Genomic DNA, 27,937 nt, shown 5'->3' with positions numbered 1-27,937 from the left:
TATATTCGTCTTCAAAAATTCAGTCAATATTGAATCTCCATCCACTAAACAAGCACATGAATGAGCCAACGGGACGTTTCTTTTGTCACAATAGAGAAAAATTGAATTTATATCTAATCAATATGCCAATTGCAATGCAAAAACAAAAGCATAAATACGTCAATTGCAACGCAAAATACCTTGAAGAAAATTAAGCAAAAGCAATCACAACGACTTTCCAGTTTCCACCAACATCAAAGGCAAAAACAAGACTAGCCATAGTTCATACATATCGTTAGTTTTTAGCATTTTAATATCAAATATTGAGTGATATTAATTTGCATAAGTGGCATATGTTATAATTCTCTCTTTAGTACATAAAAATGTCTTTCATTATCATTTTTAGTTAGTGCAAGATTATTCATTCCATTATGTATTTTTAACCTAATTATCACTAATAAATGGTGCACTAAATCATTCAATTATGTATTTTTAACCTAATTATCACTAATAAGTGGTGCACTAAATCATAATGGTGCACTAAATGATAATGATGGCATTCCATGATTTTTTCATTTTTGAATGATTTTCTCTCCTATAAATAGAAAGGTCTTCTTTGTTTTGAAATGGAAGAAAACATTGAGTGAGTTAAGTTTGTCTAAAAAGAGAGTTCTTATTAGTTGAAGGGAGGTGTTCTTTTTATGGAGATTTAAACTCAACTCTTGTCCATAATTTGTTGAGTTACATTTTGTGATAAGACAGTTGTATCCTGGAGGGGACAAGTCAAGAGGACCACTGCTGAACTGGTGAAAAGATTTGCTGCAGCTTGAATCTCCTTAAAGAGAGCGAGATATTCGCGACCCAGCCAAAAAGAGAATTTATTTTCTTCATTTTATTTTTCAATTGTAATTTTTAATCTTGTAATTTCACTAACACATATCAATCTAATGAAGACCCATTTCAACACTACAAAATTTATCCCTTAAGGAAAAATAGGCAAACTAGTTCAGTTCCAAATCCCCTATGCCCATTTCATTCCCACATTAAGCAACTCACGTTTAAGGAAAATTGGCAAACCAGGGGTTCTCTAAAACTAGTACAGTTTTAAAACAAATCAAAATGTTGAACTCAGGCCCAAGTCTCCAACCACAAGCTAGTTCGAGTTGAGCTATACGAATCCTCTGTATCCCTTCCATTCTATTAAGGCCCACAAAATTCCAAGTAGCAATTCGTGAAAAATGACTCCCATCAACAAGCCTGCTATTCATAAGTGAAATGACTAAGTGATCTGAATAACGGACAATACCTTAATAAGTGGAGTATGGTTTTTACAGATGGTATGTGAGCAGGACCCTCCCTTGGTACGATTTGGGGCAAACCTCAGCAAGGTCGTTGAGTCCCAGGGAGGGGTGTATTTGACTCCCATAACGAATGATAAATCTTTTAAAATGGATACACATTACACCTCAGGCAAATCTCACACAAGAATGAGAGAAAAATGTTTTAAAAATGAGTTTAGAATTAATGGTTGAGACATTTTTTGGGTTAAAATACCTAATGAACAAATCCTTGTGAGGCTAAACCCAAAGCGGATAATACCTCAACAGTTCCTTCTTCCTCCACGCAACATTGCTACGTTAAGCTTTCGCCTACTGCGGAAAATTCCCCATTATTGTCTTCGTATAAATCTGGATTGTGTCTCAATCGCAATGTGGCTGGATCATAACCGTTAAAGAACTTAAATAAAACTATATAGTACTCACTTCATCTCAAAATCCATATCATTTTTCTAGAGTTAATTAAACTAATTTTTAAAATTAATTATATTAAATTAATATTTTAAAATTTGATTTAAATATTCAAAACTAAACACTATAAATAGCATATATTTTTTTCAAATTAAAAAAAAGAAAAGTGGCACATTCATTTGAAGCCTTTAAAGTGGTCACTGGGTAGTGCAAGAAGCCAAAACCAATCTAAATGGATGTGACATTTCTTGTTGTTTTTTTAGAAGTATTTTGGTGTGAATTATCATTTTCATTATCAAATTATTTATCGCCTTAAAAAACACTTTTTTACTTAACTAATTGTATTTAAATACACCCCTGATCTTGCAATATGAGCAAACTACATTCTTAAATTCTCGTCAAGTTTAGAGGTCACTTCTCTCAGTTTTTTAAATAAGAGTCACATGTTTCTACAATAGTTTGAGACCATTTGCTATAACATGTGGCAGATCGGAAGTGTATCTAAGTTTAGTTAGTGAAATATATGAATATTATAAAGATCAATGTCAATAGTTTAGAAATAAAATTAGTAATTTGCGCCAAATTTGAATATTTTCAATACATCTCTCTTTAAATAACCAACTGAAATAGTGAGAAATATCATAAAAAGTTGTTCCTTATCGTCATGTGATAGCAAAAATCTTAATTAAAAATAAAATAAAATAGATCTCTTCAAAATTAAATATCTTATTTTTTCATAGTTAGGTAATGTAAAAGTCACGTACTATTTAGGACCCAATTAACATCTAACAAGAACAATGCTAGATGACTATCCAGTCCAAATCAAATGTAATTAGGACATTAAAAAATTGTCTCATCTCTGTTTCAAAAGTAGAGTCGGAATTTTAATTTTATGAATTTTGATAAATTTTAAATTGACGACTTCCATTGTTAATAATTGAATTTTAAATTTAATGTGTGTAGATATTTAATGACTTAAATAACCTAAACACGTTATTTAAGTAAAAATTATTGAATTAGATAAAACCCATATATATGAAGAAGTGAACATCTAGCTCTGCCATGCTCTCTCACTAAAATATTGTTTTGGGAAAACCTAAAACTTAAAGAATTATCAACGAGCAAGGGCGGAGCTATACCTTAGCAAGGGTGGTCAGATGAACAATTTCTGTCAGAAAATTTTTGTGAGTTTATATGTTAAATATCGATATTTATGGATATATACTAATTGTTGAAAACCTTTGACATAATAAAAAAAGATAGCTCAATGATTAAGGTTGTTCAAAGTTACCGTAATGGCTTGGGTTTCAAGCCCCGACTTAGGCCTTTTTAAAAAAAAAATTAGTTCCATTTTTTAACTTAAAAAAAAGAATAAAATATCAGTTTATTTTTTTACTTATTCTAAATTATGAACACCCTGAAAATCCTGATTCCGCCACTATCAACAAGGAATCTCATAAATAGCATATAATAATTGGTACTTAAAGTAGCAATTCGTGTTACGATTCATAAACACTTTTTATTTAAAATAAAAAAGATCAACCAAACACCTAAACTTTTAAAAATAATTTATTTTGTTTATTTTTTTCCAGAAAAACATACATTTTCGACCTAAGATAAGCACTCCAAATTCAAATTTCGGACTTTAAATAATGGGTGCCATAAAGTTTGCTTAGATAATCTCGGTCCAGTTCTTTTAAACTCAACAATTAGGTCGTATGTGTCATTAGCAAAACGTTCTTTGAAATTACTTCATCCGTCTCAAAATAAGCGTCATTTTAATATAAATCACGTCTATTAAAAAATTAATAACTATAATGCGTAGTTTACAAAATTATTCCTATTTAATAAACATCTCTTAAATATAGATGAATATTTTTAAGAAGATATATATAAACATATAGTTGAAAAAACATACGGTAAGGTATGTCTTGAATATAGTTTCTAAGATGATACTTATTTTGGAACAAAATGTTTTTGTTAAGTTGACACATAGTAAGTTTTGTCTTGAATTTTTAAGATGACCTTTATTTTGAGACGAATCAAATAATTGTATTTTTACATTAATAAAATTAGGGTTGGTTGAAAATCCTATAATTTTTGTTTGAATTGACTTGTCGCAGCTGACTTTTTAGTTTTTTTTTCCCGGTCTCTTATTATGTTCTCGGTGAGGTAGCCTACTATTAATTGCGCTAATTGTGATTTAGAGACGAAGCTAAGAATTGAAGTTTATAAGTTTAAAAATTTAGCTCTATTATTAAGCTTTAAATTAATAATTTATATATATTAAATGATTTTTTAAAAATAAATATAAATTTTAAATTTAATTTATTGAATCTGACTAAATTCATGTATTAATTTCTGACTCCGCCTCTGATTAGGATGTCCCTTAATCCTCACTTGTATGTTCTTTCTTGGAAGAAACTGAAAAAGACGTCAATGTGGGAAGAGTCAACAGATCATTGAAGAAATGGTCCTAATTGAATCCACTTGGATTATTTGAAGGAAAATTCAATAGTGGATAAATATTGAATATCTTGATCTAATAATGGACGAGGTCGACACAGTGGTAAGTCTTAAAATTTTATTAAAGATATTAATTTGCTTGCATTAAGGTGGACTGCCTATATTATATCTCATAAAATGTGATTTTTTTTATACCCTGCTAATTAACATAAAATAATTTGTGCATCAAACTATCCTTTAAACTATATGAACTTAAATTAATATTATTTAAGACATATTTTTACAATGAGAAGCATATATACTTCAACCAATTTACACGATACATATACCAACAAACCAAAGATAATCATATATTTTGGGAACTCAAACAAAATGTTTAATTTAGGATAAAAATTACTTGTCACTTTACCACCATGTTTATGATTATCGCAGCAATATTTAATTAACTGGATGAAGATATGAGTGAGTAAATGTTTTTTTTTAGAAAAATTTATTCCTACATGAATGGTGTACAAGTCAAATCGTCGAGTCAAACCGACAAAAAAAAATCGACTTGTGATTTGATTTGATTGATTTGGCGTTGAAAAAAATAAATCGATCATTGTTGGTTTGGTTTGGTATTAATAAAAAAGAAAGTTAAACTGAATACAAACCAAACCGACATAATACATACATAATTTTATTTTTTATACACACAAAAAAATATTTATTATAATGTGTTTTGTAAGTATTTTAAAATTATTTTATAACGTTCAATGTTTACATATATTATTTCATATTTGGGTTTGTAATATGACTAAAAAAATTGTCATGTGTTGTGTCTTTTCGTGAGTTTTGTTATATGATTTTCGGATACAATGTCTTGAAGATGACATTGTCCATCTTATTTTTATTTATTTAAGTGTTTTTGAAATATCATTAAGCAATATAATCACACAATCAAGAGAACAACCTTCAATTGAAAACTTCAAATGAGGCATTAAATCACAGGATCAATAAAACAACCTCTGCAATTTGATATATTTTTCAATCACGGTGTAATTATAAAAAGAAAATCTAAAAGTCAAGAAAATCGACTAAAATCAAAATAAAAAAAGTGATAATAAATTAGTTTGATTTGATTTATAAATTTAATAGACCGACATAATTAATTTGATTATTTTTTAATGAAAAAACAAATCAACAGCGTGATGACATGGACTCTGTTTGGAAGAAGTAATAGGTGACTTGAATCTTGAATTAATTGTACACGTAATACTAATCACACTTAACTTTCATTCCTTACTGACTTACTATTAGAAATTAAATTTTATATATCACAAACCATTTGTGAGTCTCTCTTATTGTTTGACAAGTGGACTTCTGGTCCGGGTCCCACTTGATTTTTTAATAATAAAACAAAAAGAAGGCAGTTTGGATTTCTTGTAATTATTCCTAATTAAGACACTTAATTAAATTAAAGGACGAGAAAAGGAACATGACAACAAATAACGCAACTTATTTACTTCAAGTGATGGGAACGTTTTCTTTTATACACTGATGGTTTGATAATTGATTAGTATTATGAATATATTAGTCATTAGGGGCGGAGCCATTTTATGGTCAGAGGTTTATTCGAATTCTATTCGGCGCAAAATTATATTATTTGTATATGTTCTTACCGTTAATACTTTGGTCCAGAAATGTCCTTATTGTTATTTAATGGGTCAAAAATGTTCTTTTTCGAATCAATATATATTTTTAAAACGGAAAAGGGTCAAAAAATGCCCTTAAGTTATTTGAAATGAACAAAAAAGCCCTTCATTTATAGTTTGGTCCAAAAATACTCTTATCATCAATATTTTGGTCCAGAAAATCCCCTTATTGTTATTTAATGGGTCAAAAATGTCCTTTTATGAATAAATATATTTTTTTTAAAATAATAAATCTTGTTTTATATAAAAATATTACTTTTAATGAACTCTATTCTTGTTTTCTTTCTTTTTAAACCACTTTAAGTAATTAAAATGTAGAAAATTATTTTTTTCTTCGTAATATTATTTTATTCTTCGTAATCTCATTTATCAATTAAAATAGAATAATTTCATGTACTCTAAGTTTTACCTATAATATATGTCATATATATAAGATCATAATGAATCCATCATTACTTTTTATTCAAATAACGACAAAAAGATAATTATAATAAAATAAGAAATATTTTAAATGTTTTTTTCAGATAAATATATTATTTATTTTCTTTTTTAAAGTATTTTTTTCCTAATAATATTTCTTTTATTAGCAAATGTTTATTCTACTTCAATTAGAAAAAAAATTAAAAATTTTAAAATATTTCTTATTTTATTATAATTATTTTTTATCGTTATTTGAATAAAAATTAATTATGAATTTATTATGATCTTATATATATGACATATTATCTGTTAAAGCTTAGAGTACATGAAATTATTCTATTTTAATTGTTAAAATGAGATTACGACGAATAGAATAATTTCCTACATTTTTACTACTTAAAGTAGTTTAAAAAGAAAGAAAACAAGAATAGAGTTCTTAAAAGTAATATTTTTATAAGGAACAAATTATTTTTTATTTTAAAAAATATATTTATTCGAAAAAAGACATTTTTGACCTTTTTTTTAACAATAGGGGGATTTTTAATCCATTAAATAATAATAAGGGTCCAGACCCCACGTTGTGGATTTCACTGGATTGTTGTTGTTGTGAATAATAATAAGGGTATTTCTGGATCAAAGTACTAACGATAAGAATATTTTTGGACCAAACTATAAACGGGATATTTTTATTTATTTCAAATAGTTTAAGGGCATTTTTAACCCTTTTCCCTATTATTTGTTACTTCACCATTATATCTTTATAATAAATTGCACTTTATGTACAAACAATATTTAACTAATTATATTTTATCTTAATCATGTAAAATGACAAATATTTTTATCAAACTTTATATTACTATTCACTAATATGAGACGGAGGGGATATTAATTTAGCTCTATTCAAGCATATATAATTCTAACACAAGAACGTGTCAATATAGTGACGATAATAAGTTAGTTATAATCAACTACATGAATTTTTAAGGTTCATGTTGATTGATGTAACCTATTTCAATTTAATATAATTTGTACGGGGTATTTGACCTAATAATTCAATATTTATTTTATTAATTCAATATTTATTTTATTAAAATAATGCACCTAACAAATATTGAAGTTAATCAAACTAAAAGACGGGGTATTTGACCTAATAAAACCAACAAGACTCCCGAGGAACATTAGAATTAACGCAAATATTCTAACGTAACCACCAAGGATTACTAAGGGATGTTAAATATATTTTAAATTCTTAATTAAAAATTTTAAATGTGAATCACATCCTAATGTAGCTAATGTTATGAAAGTGGATGTACGTCCTTTTTTCCTTTTCCTCTTTTCCTCCTTCCCACTCATCGTTGTTCCACAATTATTATTTTCTGCCTATAAATAAGATAGTGTAAAATGAAAAGAGATGTACTCAGTTCTTTGTATTCTTTTCTTTCTCTCTTTCTCTTATTATCTCTTTTTCTTAATTTGTTAAATTAATTTATTTTATAACAGCTAAAACTTTTTGTTTCCTCTCTAATTGATTTTGGGACGATGTCTACTTTACATCTTTAAATAGGTAGGGACAGTGTCTATTTTACATCACCTTAAATATCTAAAACTATATGTGCATGATCTCGCTAATTACTTCTGTATAAATTTAGATATTATATATAAAAATTATAATTTTGTGATTCATTGGTAAATCCATGTAAATAAATATTCTAAAGATCATTTCCTCTATTTTAATTTATTTTTTGTTTTTCTTTTTAGTCCATTTTAAAATTGTGTATCTTTTTTTTTTCTTGATAATTTTTTAATTTCACCTTTACATACGGTATGTATAAAGTTACAAGATTAAAAAAAAATTAATATATTATATGTATCTTTAGATTAAGACAAAAAATTCAATTTTTTATTTTATTTTTTCAAACTCTGTATCAAAATTAGAGAAATAAATAAAACAAACGAAATAAAAAAAAGGTTGTTGGTCGGAGATGATATAACAAGGAGAACATTTAAAATTATCATAAAGCCGATGGAAATAAAAGGGAGAATAATACATAAATAAATATTTAAATTCAATTTTAACTGGCAAGTAAATATTCAAACTCTGATAATACATATTTAGATATTTTAATTTGATTTCAGCTGATAACTAATTAAATAATTCAATCCGTTCTTGCTGTATCTCATGAACATCCGATGCTAGTATAACAAATAAATTTTGAAAGTGTCTAAATCATTATTTCATAAGTTAGAATGTTCAATCAATATAATGAAAATAAATTAATATAAAAAAACTTATAAAAGCCGGTTCATCTCGGCTTTCATCTTCTATATTAGTTCTCCACCCTTTTAAGTAATTTTCCTCGATACTATCTGCTTAAACCCTCAAATCTCCTTCTCTTTTTCCCCCAAAACACCAAAAAGCACAAAGATATAAACACCCAAAGCCGGAATCTTGTTTTTCCGATTGCTGAGATTGATCAGAGATTTGCTCTGTTAGCTCTGATTTAACCATTTTACACCGGAATCTTGATATTTCCGGTGAACTTTTTAACACCCCTTAAAGGATATAGGACCAAATGCTTTATAAATGAGATTCCGTTTACAAAGATTCATTAGCTTTTCTTGACTTTCTTCAAGTTTATCGAGGACCCAAAAAAGGAAAAAAATAAAAATAAAAAAAAAGATCATTTTTTTTATGGGGAAGTTGAAGTTATTGTTTTCGATTTTGATTTTAACTTTAACGACGGTGATTGCCGGAGTTCCGACAGCGATTGGTGGAGTTCCGGCGACGCTGGAAAGGAAAGGGGTGCACAGAAATGCCTATGCTACCATGATGTATATGGGGACACCAAGAGACTATGAGTTCTACGTCGCGACACGTGTCATGTTACGATCGCTTTCCCGGCTCGGCGTCGACGCTGATCTCGTCGTCATTGCTTCTCTCGATGTTCCTCTTCATTGGGTCCGAACTCTGTAAGTCTCAATTCCTCTGTTTCTTATATTTACGTAAATCATTACTAAAAAACACGCCAAAATTTCTAATGATGCGTTTAAATTTTATTGTGTTTAATAATAAAATCACAGAAAACATGATATAGTAGATAAATGTAGAGGAACAAACCATTATCTATGGAATTTTAATTTTTGTGCAAACTGACCATCAAAGATTTTTCGATTATATTAGTTATTAAAGAAAAATTTAAGAGTCCGTTTGAATTGACTTATAAGTTACTTGTTTTTTATTTTTTTGATTATTTGACTGATCAACTTAAAGTTATTTTGTGCTTAAAATAAGCCTTAATAAATAATTGAGTTTGTTTGAATGAAGTTATTTTAAGCAGATTATAAATTAAAAACAGCTTATAAATCAAAAAAATAAATTGAAATGCACCTATATTTTAAAACTTTTATAATCAATTTTTAACTTATAAATTAATTTAAAACAAATCCAAACAGCTCTAAATCTATGGTTCTTTTGGTGTTGGCTGGTGCAACATCGTACTAAACAATTTTTTACTGATTTAATAATAGTTGGGTACTATCTTGGTTGAATTTTTTTTATTTGAGTTTCTTAAGCATTAATTTGCCAGATGGGCGGTGAGCTTGCACATTAGGGGTGTTATGAAGGCCCACATAAATTTTATCAGATTGTCAAATATCAAGATAGATTCAAAATTTTCATTAAAAAAATTTGAAAAATATAGAAATATTGTTTAGGATTTAAATTAGAAACTTTTAAATTTTAAAATTAATCATTAAATTAGCTTTTAATATTATGTTTAAAAAAATTTAATATTTATATATATATATATATATATATATATATATATATATAAAATAAAAAAAATTATTTTATTTATATAATATAATTTATTATTGAAGAGGTCCACCGACCCCTCGCTATACTATGGATCCCCCTAGTCAAATAAAAGGAGATATTTTTAATAAGGGTCGGTATATATATCAAGTACAGTAAAATTTTCAAACATTTGTCAAACGGCAGTGGAAGTTTAATGACACTAAGAAGAAATTAAATAAAATATATAGTTGTAATGGGTCAATTCTTCTTTCATCTTTTTTTTTCCCCTCGTTGAATTGGGTCACATATTATAATTAGGAAATTAACTAGTAATCTTCCTCTTAATTTTGCCAGCATATTATAGGCGTTTCTGTCTTTTATACTTCCTTCGTCTCAAATTACTGTAATGGTTTTTCAAAATGATTGTCTTAAATTATTTGTCTAAAAGTTTCACAATAAAATTAATTATTTTTTAATATTTTATTCGTAATAATAATTGTTCATATAAATAATTTCATTACGAAGTGACATGACAATCAAGGATAACCATTGGACACAAAATGGAGTAATAACTAACAAGTAAGAAAATTAGGTCAAAATTGCTCTTGAAATTTGGTCTAGTGATAAGAGTTAATTTTTGATAGGTACAACTATTAGATGTATACCACGAGTTTGAATTCTATCGTAAACTCTTTGATTTAGTAATAAGAGTGTAGAACGTGATATGTGAATTAGATCCGTGTCATGAATTCGAATTCATAAATACTTTGAATTCAAGAAGGGTAGAAAGGAGAGAACCATCCACCAAGTTTGAACACCCTATAGTTTTGCTTAATTTGACAGAATCAATAGCTTTGGCCCAAGCCCCAAAGTCCCAAACCATGTATTTGTATCAATAAATCTACTTTATAGATATAAATAATTTATCTAGAATATATTAAAATGTCTTTTTTAAAATTTTAAATTCATAAATTCAAAATTTTAATTCCGCCTTTAATAATATGCTACTGACCCAAAAAAAAGTTTCTCCATTATCATCAGAACAAAGAGAAAGAAGTTTGGTCAAAGTTACTTTGTCTAAAAATGAAGAAAAACGTTTACTAACTTTTGATTTCAACAATATAGTTGTTATAAGAAATGATTTTGGTGGTGATAATTTCTTTGTGGAATGTGCATGGATTGTTTGCTTCTAGGATGTGCTCCTTTGTTCTTTTCACAACATTTTGTGACCACTTCTTCAATGCAAAGTCACCTTTATGGCCTCATTTCTGTTTTTGCTATACTCGAATAATCTTCAAAGCTCAACTAGAATATACAATTGGAAATTTGATGAATAATGAGACTATTTGTCTAATTATTCCTTATTTTACTTTTTTTGGAACAGTGTTCTACCTTTATGAGGTACGAGTAAAATTTATATACAATTTATCTTTTATAGACTTTATCTATGGATTTACACTGATTATGTTATTGTTACATATTAAAACATAAACGGGATAAGGGTGAAGATGAGATAATTTCATTCACAATGATAACAAAGGTGGAGGTACCATATATGATAGAAAGTGAGCAAAATCCAGTAATTTTAGTCCTCATCTTATATATGTGTTGAGAATTCATTATATATGTATAAATAAACTACGAACCCAGTAGCATAAATGGATTGTGAGTTTAGTGCGAGCGAGTAATTATCAAAATTCATAAATTTTAAATTTTGAATATGTTCTCTAAATGAGAGTTGAATTAATGGTTTTGGTCCATTTGATTGACTTAGTAGTAGGGGTGTTCATGTTTCGTTTTAGATCGGTTATTGATTAAAATTAAAATTAAACTAATTTTTGGTTTTTAAATTTTTAAAATCAAACCACACCAAACCAAAAAAATAATCGTCGCTTTGGTTATTGTCGCTTTGGTTCGGTTCTTTTTTTTTTCAGTTTGAAAATAATAAGTTTGTTGAAGGCATACACATCTCAATAGACACAAACACCTAGTAAATGAATAATCTACATGAAAGTTGCCGTGGATTCAATTAAGCAATACTAGAGTTATTATTACACGAACGAAGTGATTTAATTAAACAATACTAAAGTCATTATACACCAAAGATAAAAAGATCAAATCTTTATAGCAAAATAATAACCTCAAGCTCAACAATTGAGGAACTACTCGGGGCAGGGGATACAAGAAAATTATATTCCAAAATGTAAGTGTTGGGCTTTAGAAAATGATAAAGTTAAAAAACTTAAATAAAATTTAAGAAAATATTTATAGTTTATTTATGAATAATATATAAATATTATATATATAATTTCCTGATTCGGTTTGGTTATTTTTGCGGTTTTGTTTTAGTAAAACCAAAATCAAAATCTAACCAACTAAACCAAATATCAATTTTTTTAATCGTTTTAGTTGAGATTGCAATTCGATTTAATTTTTTAACCATAACCATGAACAACCCTACTTAGTCCTATTTAGTTAGGAGTATAATTTTATAATTATTTTAAACTGTCAAATTTTCTAAAAGATAATTATAAATAATTAAAAAATAAGATTAATTACCTGATAAGTTAATATCTTTTAGTTTATGAGAGGGATAAGGATGATTTCACTTCATAGACATTAGACGAGGAATATCCCTTTTTGATTTGTTTTTTAATGGTTTATCTCTAAGCCCACTAATTTGGTTTAAAGTAGATTTGCCACTTTGTATTTCTTTTTTAAGTTCTCTTTGTCTTAAATTATATAATATTGCCTTTGCTAATTCTTTTAGACATCATGTTCAACAGTTCAAGTGTCCTAATTTAGTGGGGACCCAAAACTAGTTTTATTACTTTAAAATTGGATATTCCAATTGTGACGTACTTCAATTTTCAAAACTTAATTTAAAATATATCATCGCATGGCTAAACTTCCATCATTGAGTTGAACAATTATAATATATTTCGCCAAAGCTTTTAGGAGGCTACAAATATTTTTAAAAATAATTATCTTATAGAGTTGAGTAGTAGTAGATGTTTGTAACAAATTTTAGAGTGATAAAAAATAAATTATAATCACAAAAAAAATATGAAGAAATAAAAATATTTTATTGATAAATAGTGCGGATACAAATCTGTTCCCTTGATTCTTCTCTCTAATTTCTCCGTGATTCGAGGATCGTTACTAGCGTATTTCTCGAATAAGGATGATTTGAATTTGATTCCATCGTGGATGATTTGAACTTGATCTCCATGAAAGAATTTGTGGATCTTCTTGATGTATTTGATTATCAGTTTGGCATATCTTGATCTCTTTATGAATATTTTATAAATTTGTGAAATTTTTGAGATGCCTTATAAAGGAAATATAATACCCTTATATAAGCATGAATTAGTATTTAGGGTAGAGTAGCCTCCAAGTGCCTATACTGAAATAGGACTCGTCTTGTAAAGTCCTACAAAATTTCGATGTCTACCGCATAAATTGTTTTTCAAAAACTGAAAAAAATAGTTTTTCTCCCAAAGCACTTTTTGAACCACCAAGCACAAATTGCAGCTCAAATAGTGGCAAAAGTATTTTTCAAATTGATTAGCCAAACACAAACAACTACTTTCTAATTTATTTTTTTTCTTTTATAGTTTTTGCCACCCAACTCAGACCAAGTAGTTAAAAATAGTTTTCCATGTATGCTATAAAGTCTAAAGGGACAAAGAAAACTTGTTCAGAAATGGACAGGTTGTTAAATTTTGTTTTGTCTTTCATTTTTACTTTCTTTATTATAAGTGAGAAATTCTCAAAAGTTCAGTGACTCATGGTTCAAAACTTTATGAATAATAGATCCATTTTACACTTCTCCACTTATATTAGGCTTTTATTTGCTATAAAATTCGAATTCGTGGGATGCATCTGACCTATACATGAGCTCTTGTTATTGCCTAAGGCCCTTGAGCTGCCTAAGTTGTCATTTGTCAAATAGATGAAAAAATCATAAGCCTAAAACAATTAACAATTCTTCCTCCATTTCAATTTGTTTGTCTGGCTTTGACTTGACACGTTGTTTAAGAATGTAAAAAAAACTTTCAAATCTTGTTGGTCTTAAACTAAAGATACGTAGAATGTATCAAAATGCTCTTTAATCTTGTGGTCTTAAACATGTCACGTGAAAAGTTAGAAGTAAATAGTTTCCAAAAAAAGGAAAGATGCATTCTTTATTAAATTGACTAATAAGGAAAGTAAGATAACACAATTGAAACGGAGCGAGCAGTATTTTCTCAAACAAAGTAGAAATGTGAATCTTCATTGGAGAAATTATTCATTATTATATGGATCATGATACTTAAAATGCTAATTATGTTATTGGATGTGTAGAGAGCAGGAAGATGGTGCAAAGGTAGTGAGAGTTGAAAATTTGAACAATCCATACAAAGGGCAATCCAATTTTAATTGGAGATTCAAGTTAACGCTGAACAAACTTTACGCGTGGAGCCTAACAGATTATGAAAGGGTCGTCATGCTTGATTCCGACAACCTTTTCCTCCAGAAAACAGATGAATTGTTCCAATGTGGACAATTTTGCGCAGTCTTCATCAATCCCTGCATATTCCATACCGGTCTCTTTGTATTGCAGGTAACAACTTTTCTCCACGAACAATTCTTTCAGTAGTTGTTAGTTGTTTCTGAGAATCGGATATTAGGCCAAATATTTAGTTGACTAGTGTTTCGAGTGAAGTACTAGGCGAATTATGTGAGTTACTTATAATAGTTGAATTGCAGCCATCAACAATTGTATTCAAGGACATGCTTCATCAGCTGAAGGTTGGAATGGACAATCCAGATGGCGCGGACCAAGGTTTTATTGGAGGATACTTCCCTGATTTACTTGATCAGCCGATGTTCCATCCTTCCCTTAATGGTACTAAGCTCCAGGGGAATTTTCGACTGCCTCTAGGTTACCAAATGGACGCCTCTTATTATTGTAAGTTTGTGACCGCGTTGTTTTTGTTAGACAACATTTGTTATATGTCACCAATACACATTCCTGAAGCAGAGAGAAAATTATAGTACTGATTTATTTCTTTTAACTCTGTAGATCTCAGACTACATTGGTCGGTACCATGTGGACCTAATAGTGTCGTTACTTTCCCCGGTGCACCATGGTTAAAGCCTTGGTATTGGTGGTCGTGGCCTGTTCTTCCTTTGGGCATCCAGTGGCATGAACAACGGCGTCAAACCCTTGGGTAAGACTTGAAATCTTTTCTTTTAATACGTTTGTACATTGTATCAATGCTCACTGTTCATATCATTCCATTTAAGCTCTATCTGGACTATAAGTCAAAAGATTTTCCGTTTTACTCTTTAGAATATCAATAAGCAATGTCCTGTATGTATATGAATCCTGACTGTCCATGTCGTTCCATTTGAGCTCTTTTGGGACTATACAACAAACATTTTCCTAGATTGTCCTGTTTTTTCCTCATGTCCTCGCTGTTATCGCTGTCCTCACCTGAAATTACCCTTTCTACTCAACTTTCTAAGAGCTTTCTGAAGTGCATATGTTCATCAAAGTTTAATCTGTTTGGCATTTGACAGGTATGATGCAGAGATGCCACTAGTGCTGATCCAAACTATACTTTACCTTGGAATAATTGTGATGACACGCGTAGCACGTCCTAACTTATCTAAGTTGTGCTATCGACGTGAAGATACCAAGAGCATCTTCTTGATACGAACTGCACTGAAGCTGATCGCGATATGGTCCATTCTTGCAGCCTACATTATCCCTTTCTTCTTGATACCTCGCACGGTTCATCCACTCATCGGGTGGGGTCTCTACTTACTAGGCTCTTTCACTCTATCATGTATAGCACTGAACACATTATTGTTGCCAATGCTGCCTGTTCTCGTGCCATGGCTAGGAATATTCGGGGTACTTTTGGTCATGGCTTATCCTTGGTATTCTGATGGTATTGTAAGAGCATTAGCTGTGTTCGCATACGCGTTTTGCGCATCCCCCGTGGCATGGACGGCATTGGTAAAAATAATGTCATGTCTTAATGTTTCACTTGAGAGGGAAGGGTTCTTGCCTAGGTTGAGTGAATCTGCTGGACCTGCTGGTTTCAACAAGTTGTATTGATGAATTGGAAAATTTGGAAAGTTGAAGATATCAAAAAGGTGATTATTATTTATTGGCAAGTGTGCTTGTGCTGTTCTTTGAGCCAATTGATCTTACACAAGCTAAAAGAATTCTTTGATATGTTACAAATTCTGATATGAACTACACAAATGTAAAAATGGATGTGTTATACTTGGAAATTGAATTTTGTTACCATTAGTAAAGAAAATTCAGAAAGTTTCACCAGTTGTTACTTTTCAGACAACTATTTAGTAAATGACCCACTTTTTGTTTTTTCTTATTTTATATATATATATAAACCTTTTAGAGAGCAAACAGAAAATTGTATAAGAAAACATTAGATCGTGGTATAAAAATTTGTATTTTATTCAAACCCTAGATGACAGTCTAATGTTTTATTTGTATGAGAAACATATAAGCAAGGGCTATATTTGTACAACGTTTAAAAATAGGGACAAAATTTAAAGGGATAATTATAGTATGGGATCGCTCGGCCAAAGTAATTATTAAAAAAATAGTCATTCGGTGCATATTCATGTATAGTCAATGTATATTTCATATATAAAATGTATCATAATATATATTCAGTGTATATATAGTTCATGTATAAGTAATTTATATTGTATAATCAGTGTATATTTTAAATGACTTTTGTCAAACTATATTATATAGTCACTGCATATTTCTATGATTTTGGCTATTTTTCATGTAAACAAAACATGATTATATTTATTGTAAACTAATTAGTTTATGATATATATTTGAAATTGTCCCAAACTTAAATGGTGATTCGAAAAGGGACATTTACGTAAATCAGCTGGAAAATTAGATAATGTGGGTGAGCTTCATTTTTTATTTATAGTAAGTGGATTTGGGCCTTAGTTACCATGGCCTAGTCGTGTAGAAATGCTTAGCATGTGATGGGCTTGGACTTCTAATAAGGGAAAATTACACGAGAGCAAATATATACTAGGCCCTCAATTACATAAATAATATATTATATTACATTAATTAAGAATTATAGTATAAGATATACTCTTGCCAAAAATAATATTAATTTGTTAGATATAGTGGAATGAATGTCCACATCCACTACCCACTACTTTTACTTTTTTTTTTCTTTCTTCCTTTTTTCCCCTCGAGTCACTCAAATCTGGCCCCTTAATTTGTTTTACTTTCATCCTGCAGTGGCTATAAATAACCACTGCTGTTATACAAAGGATCACACGGATACATATACTGCAATTTCTACTATTTCTCTTTCTCTCATTATATCTCTTCTCAATTATTTTGCTATTTGCTAAATTGGTTAATTTATAACACATTATCAGCACGAGGCTCCGACTATTTTTTTAAGGTAACAAAAAGTGGTAAGAATTTTATTTTATTTTATTTTTATAAAATGACAAATATTTCAAATATTGAATTTGTGGCACTGGACATTTCTGAAAAAGGTTACTCCTCATGGGCACTAGATGCCGAAAATCATCTAGAATCGATGGGTCTGGCAGACACCATCAAAGATGATAACATGGCATCTAGTCAAGACTGTGCAAAATCTATGATTTTTCTCCGCCACTATCTTGAGGAAGGGATCAAATTACAATATCTTACTAAAGGATCCCCTAAAATTGTGGAAAAATTTAAAAGAAAGATATAACCACCTGAAGTTGGTCATGCTTCCACAAGCACGTCATGACTGGTTAAATCTGAGACTAATGGACTTCAAAAATATAACTGAATAGAATTCTAACTTATTTAGAATTATAGCTCAGTTAAATTTATGCGGAGACAAAATTACTGAGCAAGATAAACTCAAAAAACATACTCCACATTTCCACCTGCGAATATGCTCCCGCAGCAGCAATATCACGAAAAAGGTTTTACAAAATATTCTGAATTATTATCTCACCTTCTTATTGCTGAACGATATAATGAGTTATTAATGAAAAATTATGATAGTCGGACTGTTGGTTCTTTGTCACTCCCTGAAGTGAATCAGACAAATTATAACCAACGAGAAAGAGGCCATGACCCCAGTCGTGGTCGTGGTCAAAGAAGAAATTTTAATCATGATGCTCGACTGGCACCGAAAAATAATCAGCAGTACAAAAAAAGAGTGAAAAGCCAGAAACTTTACCAAAGAAAAATTCAGAAAGCATATGTCATAGATGTGGAGGTATGGACACTAATCGCGGACTTGCCGGTTGTCAAAACGTCTGATTCAGCTATATCAGGCATCATTAAAGAGGGCAGAAAATAATCCAGAGATAAACTTTATCTCTGAAAATAATATAGAGCATATGCACCTTGATGTAGCTAACTTCTTTAATTTTCCAAATGAAAATATGAATATTGATAAGATTAATAATATGTAATTTTCTTTTATTTATATGTACTAAATATTATGTTTGTATTTTTCAATCCAAGTAAAATTTATTTAATGAACCATGTATTAATGATAATATTTACTTTATTTCCTTTTTTTGAAGAAAAATATGGACATGCCTCAAATTTTGTTTGGATCAATGATCAATAATGAGGATATTTGTGTAATTAATAGTGGAACAACCCATGCTATATTTAAACACGAGAAATATTTTTCTAATTTGCTAAGAAGAAAAGCAAATGTTACTACAATTTCTGGTAATTCAACAATGATAGAAAGCTCCGAAAGAGCTACTATAATTCTGCCTAAGGGGAAAAAATTGTTATAAAATATGCACTATTCTCTTCTAAATCTCCAAAAAACCATTTAAGTTTTAAAGATATCCGCAGAAATGGATATCATGTTGAGACACTAAATGAAATGAATATTGAATATTTTGGTATAACCAAAAGTGTCTTAGGCCAAAAATATATTTTGGAAAAATTACCAACCTTGTCATCTGGCCTATATTATACAAAAATTAGTGCAATTGAAGCACATATGATCGTAAAGCAGAAGTTTACTGATCTAAATATATTTGTGTTATGACATGATCGAATAGGTCATTCTGGATCAATAATGATGAAACGAATCCTTAAAAATTCAATTGGACATCCATTAAAGAACAGAAAATTCTTATGAATGATAAATTTTTATGTGCTGCTTGTTATCAAGGCAAATTAATTGTCAGGACATCGACCCTGAAGGTTGGCATCGAATCTCTTATATTTTTAGAGCGTATACATAGAGATATATGTGGAGCTATTCATCCACCTAGTCGATTGTTTAGATATTTTACGGTACTAATAGATACATCATCTAGATGGTCTCATGTGTGTCTGTTATCATCTCGAAATCTGGCGTTTTCGAAGTTGTTAGCACAAATAATAAGATTGAGAGCGCAATTTTTAAATTATCCGATTAAGGCCATTCGCCTTGATAATGCTGGAGAATTTACATCCCAAGCTTTTAATGATTATTGCTTATCAATTGGGATAAAAATTGAACATCATGTTGCTCATGTTCATACTCAAAATGGCCTTGCAGAGTCATTTATAAACAGCTTACAATTGATAGCAAGCCCTCTACTAATGAAAACAAAATTGTCAATTACTGTTTCGGGTCATGCTATCTTACATGTAGCAGCACTTGTACGTCTCAAATCGACAAATTATAATAAATACTCACTGTCATAATTAGTATTTGGTCATAAGCCAAATATAGTTCATTTAAGAATTTTTGATTGTGCGGTATGCGTGCTTGTAGCAACACCACAACGTACAAAAATGGGCCCTCAACGAAGGTTGGACATATATGTTGGGTTTGACTCACCCTCCATAATTCGATAACTTGGACCGTTGACTGGAGACTTATTCACTACTCGATATGCAGATTGTCGGTTTGATGAAATAATTTTTCCGCTATTAGGGGTAGAGAAAAAGGAACTCGAAAAAAATAAATAAATTGCATGGAAAATTTCATCAGTATCTCATTTTGATCCACGCACCCGCACATGTGAGCAGGAGGTCCAGAAGATCATCCACTTAAAAAATAGCAAATTAAATACCAGACGCATTTACTGATTTGAAACAGATAACTTAGTCACATATCCCTGTAGTGAATGTGCCTATCTGAATTGATGTCCCAAAAGCACCATCTACTAGTATCATATCTTCTGAATCTCAAACACGCCTGAAGCGTGGTAGACCATTGGGATCAAAGAATAAAATTCCTAGAAAGAGAAGTGTGAGAAATAATAAAAATGATACTACACAAGAACCTCCTGAAGAAGGTCAAGATTTGAGTAGTCCTGATATTCCTGAAGAAATCAGTGAGTCCGAGACTCAAGTGTACGAAGAACTTTCAATAAGTTCTACCGGTAATGAGATTAATTTAGATCGATTGAAAATTATGGTAGATAATATTTTTGCATATAATGTTGCAATTAACCTCATGCAAGATAGTGAAAGTCCTGAGCCTAAATCCGTCGAAGAATATCGATGTAGATGTGATTGGCCAGAATGGCAAAAGACAATTCAATCAGAATTAGACTCCTGAAGGTGTAAAATCGGTTGGCTATAAATGGGTTTTTGTACGAAATGAGAGAAATGAAATTGTAAGATACAAGGCACGCCTTATTACACAAGGATTCTTTCAAACACCCGGGGTCAACTATGAAGAAACATATTCACCGGTTATGGATGGAATAACTTTTCGATATCTCATCAGTTTAGCTGTATATAAGAATCTTAAAATACATCTAATGAATGTAGTTACAGCTTACCTTTATGGTTCACTAGATAATGAAATTTACGTGAAAATCCCAAAAGAATTAAAATTGCCCAAAGCATGAAATATGTCTCGAAAAATGTACTCAATGAAATTGCAAAGATCATTATATAGTCTGAAACAATCAGGGCATATGTGGTGTAATCGCCTTAGTGAGTACTTAATAAATGAAGGCTATATAAATGATGTTATTTGTCCATGTATTTTTATTAAGAAAATAAAATCGGAGTTTGTTATACTCGCCGTTTATGTTGATGACATAAATCTCATTGGAACCCCTAAAGTGGTCAAAAAAGCGATTGAATATCTAAAGAAAGAATTTGAGATGAAAGATCTCGGAAAGCCAAAACTTTATCTAGATCCGCAAATTGAATATTTAGCACACGAAATGTTTGTACATCATTATGCCTACACTGAGAAAATCTTAAAAAGATTTTACATAGACAAAGCACATCCATTAAGTACTCCAATGGTTGTTCGATCACTTGAAGTGAAAAACGATCCATTTCAACCTTCAGAAGAGGATGAAGAACTTCTTGGTCATGAAGTACCATATCTCAGTGCAATTGGTGCACTTATGTATCTTGCTAACGCAATCAGACCTGATATAACATTTTCTGTTAATTTGCCGGCAAGATATAGTTCATCTCCAATGCGAAGGCATTGGAATGGTATCAAGCATATTTTGTGATACCTCAAGTGTACTATTGATATGAGTTTGTTTTATACTAAAAAAGGTTGTGCAGACCTTATTGGTTATGCAGATGCAGGTTATTTATCAAACTCACATAAATCTCGATCTCAAACAGGCTATTTATTTACACACGGAGGAACTGCTATATCATGTCGATCTACAAAGCAGTCTATAATTGCTAATTCTTCAAATTGTGCTGAAATTATAGCAAATCATGAAGCAAGTAGAGAATGTGTATGGTGAGATCGATGATAAAGTTCATTAAAGAAAGATGCGGTCTGGAAAATGATGTCAAAGTACCCACAATTATATTCGAAGACAATGCCGCGTGCAAAGCTCAACTAAAAGGTAGCTTCATAAAAGGAGACAGAACGAAACATATTTCACCAAAATAATTCTTCACGCATGATCTTCAAGAAAATGGTGATATTGATGTACAACATGTTCGTTGAAGTGAAAATTTTGCAGATTTATTAACAAAGGTATTACCAACATCAACTTTTGAAAAACTAAGATATAAGGTTGAAATGCGTTATCTCCAAAATATCAAATGAAGTTTTCATCAGGGGAGTAAAATACGCGTTGCAGTCCTTTTTCCCTAACCAAGGTTTTGTCCCGCTGGGTTTTTCCTAATAAGATTTTTAATGAGGCAGCAATCAAAGCGTATTACCGTGTATACTCTTTTTCTTCATTAGGATTTTTTCCACTAGATTTTTTCTAATAAAATTTTAATGAGACACATTACACGTGGACATCCTAGAGGTGTGTTAGATATAGTGGAATGGATGTCCACATCCACTACCCACTACTTTTATTGTTGTTATAAAAATGATCACACGGATACATATACTCCAATTTCAACTATTTCTCTTTCTCTCATTATATCTCTTCTCAATTATTTTGCTATTTGCTAAGTTGATTAATTTATAACATAATTTTATTATCCAAAATTGCAAAAGATAATAAATACACCTTTTCTCTTTTATTTTTCTCTACTTTTTTTCCAACCATTTTCTCTCTCCTTCTTTTCTTTTCTTCTCTCTTTTTGTCTCTCTCTCCTTTCTCTGTCTTCCCCCATCTCTCTCCTTCTCTTCTTTTTACTTTTTTGGTTAGTTTTTTTTCTTTCTCTAATATTTTTTTTCTCTTTTTTAAAAATAATAATTAATTTCTAATTTAAAACTTAATTTTAAATTGAATATTATGGAAATGATAATTGTACTACTTTTTAAATTAAATATTTTTTTATGTAAATACATATATAATGTATTTCTAACCCATTAAAAAAAATTAAACGATAGTTGTAATATATTTTGAATTCAATATATTATACATATTGTAGACATTTTCCAATGCACATGTAAATACATAACTAAAATATTTTTAATACAATAATATATTTCGTTAATAAGTGAAAAAAATAAAAAATAATTATAATAGATTTTGAATTATATACATTATGTTATAGGCATATTTGAATGCACGTGGTGTAGATATAAATAAAACATTTTAATACAATAATATATTTTAGCACATTCAATAAGCAAAAAAATTAAAAATAATTATAATATTTTTCTAATTCGATATATTATACATATTATAGGTATGTTTCAATGTACGTGACCACACTAGCTGTTTTTCCTTCAAATTTGTCCTTGATTTGCGAAGAGCTCGCCACATCAAGTTTCGAGAAGCTTCGGTAGATCATCTACCATCTAGTTGCTTTAAATTCATCCATTTTTGTTGAAAATTTGGTACTAATTCAGCATTATCCAAAAAGTCATTTAAATTTTGAATTTCAAATGTCATCCCATTTTTCCTCATTTTCGACGTAATTTTTTTTAATAAATAGATCTCTTTTCTTAGTGATTTAGAGGGCGGATTGGAGTTGGATTTTGAGGGAAAGAATAGTGTTCTCGCTAAAATGAATCCACGAAAGTTTAACCTCAAGTTTGGCTTCTTTTCGTCCGTCAAAGTTTCATTTTTGGTATTGGAAGCTTTGGTTTTAAGCTTTCTCGTCCCAGTTCTTGCTTTGGAAAAGTTCTCCCTTTCTCTGGCGAAAATATTCATTTGATCCGACTTGATAACATTCAAGCTTCCTCGATCGGACCCTAGCTTCGCTTGATCCGAATTCAGGTCAGTTTTTTTACTTTTACTATTTTTTAGTTAACAGTGAATTCGAAGAGGAAACATAATTTTTGCGGGTATCAGCGACAATTTTGCAGCAGTTTAGAACTCTGTCCAGGTGATATTTTCCATTTTTGCCTCTATTTCTATTTCTTTTGGTGTTTATCCCTGTGTCTATGATTTCATGCTCTTACTTGTTCAAGCCTCTTTTGCAGTTAGTGTAAGCAACCATTTAAATAATTTTGTCTTATATTTAGTGCATTACAGAGGGAATATTAAATAATTTTGTCTTCATCAGAGCTTCGATCTGTCTTTCCATTTTTTTCTTCTAGAAAATTACGCGGTTCGTCTCGTTGTTTTTAGTTTTTCAATTCCGATTTGCTGAATTTATTCTACTTTCACGTTTTTTCTCGTTCCATTGGCCCAAAGATTCGTTCAATCCAAGATCTGCTACCCACACAACTCAGAGGTCGTTGTGAACAACATCTTAATAAGCCTATGTGAACAGTATTTTCTGGCGGCAGCCAAGTTCATTTCAACTAGAGTTGGTATATCCAGTTTTCATAGCTTTCCATATCTATTCTTTGTTAATACAATTGTAGTTACATTTTTTTGACTTTAGACCTTTGAATAATTTATTAGTTCATACGCATTTTTGTGGCTTTGGATAGTGATGGTAGAGTAGGGTCATGTTCTCACTCAGGGTAAAGAGGGATAAGTGGATTAAAGGAGCATCTAGACTGAGAGTAGGTTTTTAGAACATTGGGATGTTAATGGAAAAATCCATAGAGCTAGTTAATATTCTAAAGAAGAGGAAGATTAATATCGCTTGTGTCCAAGAGACCAAATGGGTAGGTTCTAAAGCTAAGGAGGTAAACGGGTAAGCTTTGGTTCTCCGATAGATCGAAATATAGGAATGGGGTAGGTATTTTAGTAAACAAGTATTTAAGGGATCAAGTAGCTGAGGTTAGGAGAGTCACTGATAGAATGATGTTGATTAAGGTGATCATTGAAGGAATCACGTTGAATATTATTAGTGCTTATGCGCCGCAAATGAACTTAGGTGAGGAAGATAAGAGGCGTTTTTGGGAGGATTTGGACTAGTTAGTGGAAGACATACCGCCTACTGAGAAGCTTTTCGTGGGAGGGGATTTCAATAGGCACATCGGGTCTATTTTAGGAGTGTATGATGATGTGCATTGAGGCTTTGGATTCGGGGACAGAAATGAAGGAGGAGTTTCACTTTTGGATTTCGCAAGAGCTTTTGGGTTGGTGATAGCCAACTCAAGTTTTCCAAAGAAGGATGACCACCTGGTAACCTTCCGTAGTTCGGTGGCTAAGATACAGATATATTTTTTACTTCTTAGAAAAGATGATAAAGGTCTGTGCAAAGACTGTAAGGTCATTCCAATCGACAACCTTACGACCCGACATAAGCTTTTGGTGATGAATTTATAGATCAAATCGGAGAGTTTGACCACGGCTAGTGCCTTGAAGATGAGAGAGAAATTAAAGGCTATGAAGACCTGAGATAATAGTAGGGATGCGAAAAGTATATGCGATAAGGTAGCTAGTTGTATTAGGGTTGTAGCAAGGGAAGTGTTAGGAGTCTTGACAGGTAGCCGTGGTCGGCATCGAGGGGACTGATGGTGGAATGGAAAAGTATAAGTGAAGGTGGAAGCAAAGAAGATGGTGTTTGTGAAGTTGATAGAAAACAAGGATGAGAAGAAGAAGTGGACGAATATGGAGCTTTATAAGATAGCAAAGAAGAAGGAGAAGTCGGCGGTTGATGGTAAAAATGACATCTTTTGAACGTCTTTATGCTGAACTAAAAGAGAAATGTGAGGATAGAAAGTTGTTCAGGCTAGCTAGAGGGCGGGAGAGAAGGGCACGCGATATGGACCAAGTGAACTGCATTAAAGACGAACATGGAAAAATATTGGTAGAGAAGACCCTCATTAAACAGAGATGACAATCATACTTCCATAAACTCTTGAATGAAGAAGGGGACATAGAGATAGTGTTGGGAGATTTGGAATATACAGGGAGGCATCACGACTTTGGGTGCTGCAGTAGTATTACAGTCGAAGAGGATAGGGGTGTTGTGCATAAAATGTGCTGAGGAAGAGCGATCGGACTTGATGAGATTCTTGGGGAATTTTGGAAGAGCGCAAGATCGGTAGGTTTGGAATGGCTTACTAGGCTATTTAATGTCATCTTTAAGATGACAACGATGCCCGAAGAATGGAGGTCAAGGGTATTGATCCCTCTATATAAAAACAAGGGAGATATCCAGAGCTGCAACAACTATAGAGGTATTAAGCTTCTAAGATATACTATAAAAGTGTCGGAAAGAGTGGTAGAGATGAGGGTGAGGAGAGGCGTGTCTATTTCAAATAATCAGTTCGGATTTATGTCGAATGCTCAACTACAGAAGACATCCATCTTATACAGAGACTGGTTGATAAGTATAGGGAGAGGAAGAGGGACTTGCATATGGTATTCATCGACCTAGAAAAGGCTTATGATAAAGTTCCACGAGAGATACTATGGAGATGTTTGGAGACTAAAGGTGTACTTGTGGCATACATTAGGGTGATTAAGGACATGTATGAGGGTGCCAAAACCAGGGTAAGGATAGTAAGAGGGGACTAGGAGCACTTTTCAATTGTGATGGGGTTGTATCAAGGATCAACTCTTAGTCCATTTTTATTTGCCTTAGTGATGAATGGATTGACGCGACCAATTTAAGGTGAGGTGCCATAGTGTATGCTTTTCGCGGATGATATAGTACTGATCGATGAGACTCATAGTAGAGTTAACGCTAAGCTGGAGGATTGGAGACATACCTTGGAGTCTAAAGGGTTTAAGTTGAGTAGGACCAAGACAGAGTTCTTAGAGTGTAAGTTCAGTGAGACACCTCAGGAGGTTGGAGCGGTAGTTAGGCTTGGTGACTAGGACATCCAAAAAAAAGTAGTTTCAAGTACCTTGGATCTATCATGCAAGGCAGTAGGGAGATTGACAATGATGTCACACATCGTATTGAGGCAGGGTGGATGAAATAGAGGCTCGCTTTCGGTGTGCTATGTGACAAGAAGATGCCACCACTACTTAAGGACAAGTTTTACAAAGTGGTGGCTAGACCGGATATGTTATATGGGGGCGAAATATTGGCCAATTATGGTCTCTCAAGTTCAAAAGATAAAAGTTGCCGAAATGAGAATGTTGAGATGAATGTGTGGGCATACCAAGAGCGATAGGATTAGAAATGAGGCTATTTGGTACAAGGTAGGAGTGGCCTCGGTGGAAGACAAGATGTAGGAAATGCGACTGAGATGGTTTGAACATATGAAGAGGAGAGATACAGATGCTTCAGTGTGGAGGTGTGAGAGGTTGGCCATGAATGGTTTCAGAAGAGGTAGAGGTAGGCCAAAGAAATATTGGGTAAAGGTGATTAGACAGGACATGACGCAGTTACAGCTTACCGAGGATATGACCTTAGATAGGAAGGTGTGGAGGACCCATATTAGGGTAGAAGGCTAGCACATAGTCTCGTTATTCTTTCCTATTAGTAGCGCATTAACACACTATAATTTTTTATGCTCTGATTTCTGTTATTATCTATTACTTTCTGTACTTTGATTATTCTATTTTATTTGTGTCTCTTTCGTTATTTGCCTTCCTATATCGCTTTGAAATTCTTAGCTTTATCTGACCTTCTTTTATGCTTTTATTGAGCCGAGGGTTTCTTGGAAACAGCCGTCCTACCTTGGTAGGAGTAATGTCTGCATATACTTTACCCTCCTCAGACCTCACGTTGTGGGATTTCATTGGATTGTTGTTGTTGTTATTATTTCAATGCACGTGGTTAATAAATAACCAAAATATTTTTAATACAAATATATTGTAAATTGTGTGTGAATTTCAAACATTCTAATACCATTTAAATTAATTTACGTTATTAGAAATGTATTACATTTTTTGAAATAACAATAATCCAATTCATAGCAATGTATAATAATGAATTTGAATTGCAATACATTTTGAATTCAATATATTATATAAGCATATTTCTATATACGTGCTGAATATATAGCTAAAATATTTTTAATACAATAATATATCACGTTAATAAGAAAAAAATAAAAAAAATTATAATAGATTTTGAATTCAACATATCATAATTA

General features: G+C 31.1%; 1 protein-coding gene across 1 annotated transcript; it reads left to right on the top strand.

The window, feature by feature from the left end:
• Positions 1-8,649: 8,649 nt before the first annotated feature.
• LOC129888520 (putative glucuronosyltransferase PGSIP8) lies at positions 8,650-16,490 on the top strand. Its single transcript, XM_055963482.1, has 5 exons — positions 8,650-9,277; positions 14,451-14,709; positions 14,856-15,057; positions 15,172-15,319; positions 15,672-16,490. Exons 1-5 carry the CDS (start codon positions 9,000-9,002, stop codon positions 16,213-16,215), a joined length of 1,431 nt encoding a protein of 476 aa, XP_055819457.1. The 5' UTR covers positions 8,650-8,999; the 3' UTR covers positions 16,216-16,490.
• Positions 16,491-27,937: the final 11,447 nt, after the last annotated feature.

The sequence above is a fragment of the Solanum dulcamara genome, chromosome 5 (genome assembly GCF_947179165.1).
Source record: "Solanum dulcamara chromosome 5, daSolDulc1.2, whole genome shotgun sequence".
NCBI classification, from domain to species: Eukaryota; Viridiplantae; Streptophyta; class Magnoliopsida; order Solanales; family Solanaceae; genus Solanum; species Solanum dulcamara.
Note: the sequence above shows the minus strand (reverse complement) of the source record. Positions and strands in the feature narration are given on the sequence as shown.